Source organism: Medicago sativa, chromosome 5 (genome assembly GCF_051527215.1).
Source record: "Medicago sativa cultivar Bolivia chromosome 5, Bolivia_mono, whole genome shotgun sequence".
Classification (NCBI taxonomy): Eukaryota; Viridiplantae; Streptophyta; class Magnoliopsida; order Fabales; family Fabaceae; genus Medicago; species Medicago sativa.
Genome location: NC_140753.1, coordinates 28061134 through 28064252, shown reverse-complemented (window position 1 = coordinate 28064252; position 3119 = coordinate 28061134). Strand labels below are relative to the sequence as shown.

The following is a 3119-nucleotide window of genomic DNA, read 5'->3' as shown; positions in this document are numbered from 1 at the left end:
GAGTCTTGTTCAATATATGTTTAATATAGATTATATTTTGAACATAAATGTTGTGTTTATTGCTTTTGTCTGATGACTAGATTTGTTAAGTGCACCAAACTGTTTTCAAGTTATAAAAACGGTAAAGCAGTTGCAAGTTTATTTGACAAATGCACCAAACCATTCGACCAGGAAAATAGCTAAACTTAATAAAAGAGGTTAATAAAAACAATAAAATGGAAGAGTTTGCAAGTTTGATTTGATTGTGCAAAGCAGTTGCATTTATTGCGCAGAAAAGATCCATCAACTGTACTTTCAGCTTTAATTAATTTAGTAGGGATAGGGACGAAATGATGGACTAAATTGAAGGTAGAAGCATAGTTTAGAAAACTTTAGTTGATTTTAATATTTAAAGAACGAAATTGATGAGAGAATGATATTTGGAACTAAATTGAAAGTTGATTCAAAACTAAAACAAGCATTAACTTATAGAGAATAAGACGGGGACGAAATTTTCTCATTTTCATATATGAATCAATGATCAACCTTATTGAAGATGCATTTTATTGCGTGGACATGGATTAGTTTAGAATTAGAAGTACAATATTGTGACTAGAAAATCAAAATACAAATTAAACCAAATTCTCTTTAACAAAATAAATTCTCTTAAAATTTGGGGAATTGAATTTGTTCACCACATCTACTCCTTGGAAGCAAAGGACACTCGATGAAATTTGACCCAGAAGTGTCCACACACATGTAAACTTGATAAAGCTGGCTGTTACGTGCTGAATCTCTGTTACATTCTATTCCTGGGGTAAATCCTGTAGCTTCTTTTATAGCCTCTGAGATGTTTTCTATGCTGTAAAATTCATCATTTGGTTCAATCCCTGAAATTCAATATTCCCATTAAATGATTAGAAACTTTGCAAATATATATGTTTTTTTTTTGTGTCCTACATGTATGATGTCCGACAGGACAATGATACACTATGTAGCATTGACACATACATAGACATGCCATTGACTCGTGGCACTGATAATGCTGTGAGAAAATGATATAATATGTCGGAAACAAAACTCGCCTTAGATCAGACGTGTATGTGCAACACAACTGATACAAGTGACTACATTCAATTACTTCAATTTTCTAAAATTATTATTAAGTGTCTACGTGTCGTGTGTAATGTCGATGTTTGTGTTAGCGCTTCATAGTATGTTAAATGCTTCGAAATCATGTATTGTTACCTGCATTCGTGAGGATCTGAAGGAGGTTTGCCTTCTCCTTAAGTTTAAGAGCAGTTTCAAAGTACTCATGTTGATCAAGCTCAGATTCTGCACATGTACCATGTTTCTCCCATTCATGTGACCAGAATCTAAAACCATTGCTACTTGGACAGCTCAGAGATGGCCAATTCTTCTCCATGTTCTTCATTAGGTCTGTGATCTATATAAAATTAAATATAACTTATTGATGAGTTTTTCAGTTGATAAATGCACTAATAATATTATTAAGACCAAATAAATGATATTTTCAACTATGCTGACTAATACATCTCAAGATTAAGAAACTTTCTACTTTTTTTCTTCTATTTGGTTTTTTTTTTTTTTTAAAAATTTCCATCATATACTTCAAACAATGTTTGATAAATTATGGTGAGTAATTTGTGAATTCTTTTAATTTTGTTGATGTTAGATTTATACTATACTGCAAGATCAAGATTCATTCACTAGTGTATTTAGTTTTAGTATCTCAAGAAAATTGTTGTTTGATCCATAGATTATGTGAAGTTAATTTTATTAGCCCCTAGGATTGTTCAACCCATTAAACAAGTCGATTGGAAGTTATTATCCCATTGAATTTCTGCGATCGGAAGTTATGATTTGATCAACCGAAGGGCTTTTCAGTTAACATGATGGTCCATAAAAACAATTTTTCAAACCAAATTTAAGACTTGCACGATAAAAGGAGTTATCGGTCAGCCCGATACGGGGATTACTAAAGTCCCCCAAATTCTAGGTTTATCAATTTTTTTATTATCAAAGAAAAAAAGGCTTCTCAATTTTTTATTTATTTAAGCCATGGTATAAGGTCTGAAATAAAATTAAAAAACAAAATTGACAACATCAAGAGTCAATTTATTTTCAAAAAGAATAAAGAATACCTGGGATTTATCAAAGGTACTATCAGGATCACAGTTTGAGGGCCATGATCCATCCTTGTAGTTAGGCCACAGTCCATGAATGCCAAAATCTGCCGTCGGTTTTCCGGTTTTCGGATAACAGCAGCTCTGCTTTGTGTCACAGTATGCTCCTGGCCACTACATGATTTACAAACAATGCAACAAGAAAATGAGTCTCGCGTGCGTAGCTCAGTTGGCAAAAGCTAGAAACACTAATATTAAACGTGCATGTTTGAATCTGGACTTCGTTAAATTCTTGATCCCCATTTTTTCTTTATGTAGCCATTGAGCCATAAAATTAATAGTTAGATGAAACATTCATAAATCAAACAAAATAAATGATTTAATTACCTGCTGAACAAAATAGAAGAAATCAAAATCATCAGAAAGACATTGAATTGATAGATATTGAAGTATCAAAAGCTTGAACAAAAATGAAATGCTGTTGAGTTTCATTTTCTTATGTTTTCTCTTTCTCTTTAAAGGAGTTTTTGGAATTTCACAAGCAAAAGGAGCTAATGAATGATGTTGATATTAAACTCAAAAGTGATGTTACGTATATATAGTGCAAAGATGTTGAGCTTATAAGGCATGTCAAAACGAATACGTGAAGTCGTGAACCAATCGTAAACTAGTTTACAATCTTATTTTCAAATATTAATAATGTGAAGTACTTTGCATTATTAAAAAAGTTTAGGGTTATCCACATATTTAATAAAAACCACAACTTGCTTTGAAGTTTCCATTGGATTATTAATTAAATAACAGAGATGTTTATCTATTTTTTACAATAATGTACAGATCATAAGTGTGAATTTAAGATTCCATCTAAACTATTATCTTTATCGTACCATTCTAATTAATGATTTGGTTTTCATATACTAGAAATATGTATAGCCCTAAACCCTTTGTTTCTGTTGGTATCAATAGAGATCAGGTCATGTAATATTTTGTTTC

The 3119-nt window shown here is 31.4% G+C and overlaps 1 protein-coding gene across 1 annotated transcript; it reads right to left on the bottom strand.

The window, feature by feature from the left end:
• Nucleotides 1–482: 482 nt before the first annotated feature.
• LOC146921521 (ribonuclease 3-like) lies at nt 483–2695 on the bottom strand. The gene is made up of 4 exons (XM_085714911.1): nt 2514–2695; nt 2145–2300; nt 1228–1426; nt 483–869 (listed from the first exon to the last, which is right to left on the bottom strand). Exons 1-4 carry the CDS (start codon nt 2616–2618, stop codon nt 646–648), a joined length of 684 nt encoding a protein of 227 aa, XP_085571037.1. The 5' UTR covers nt 2619–2695; the 3' UTR covers nt 483–645.
• Nucleotides 2696–3119: the final 424 nt, after the last annotated feature.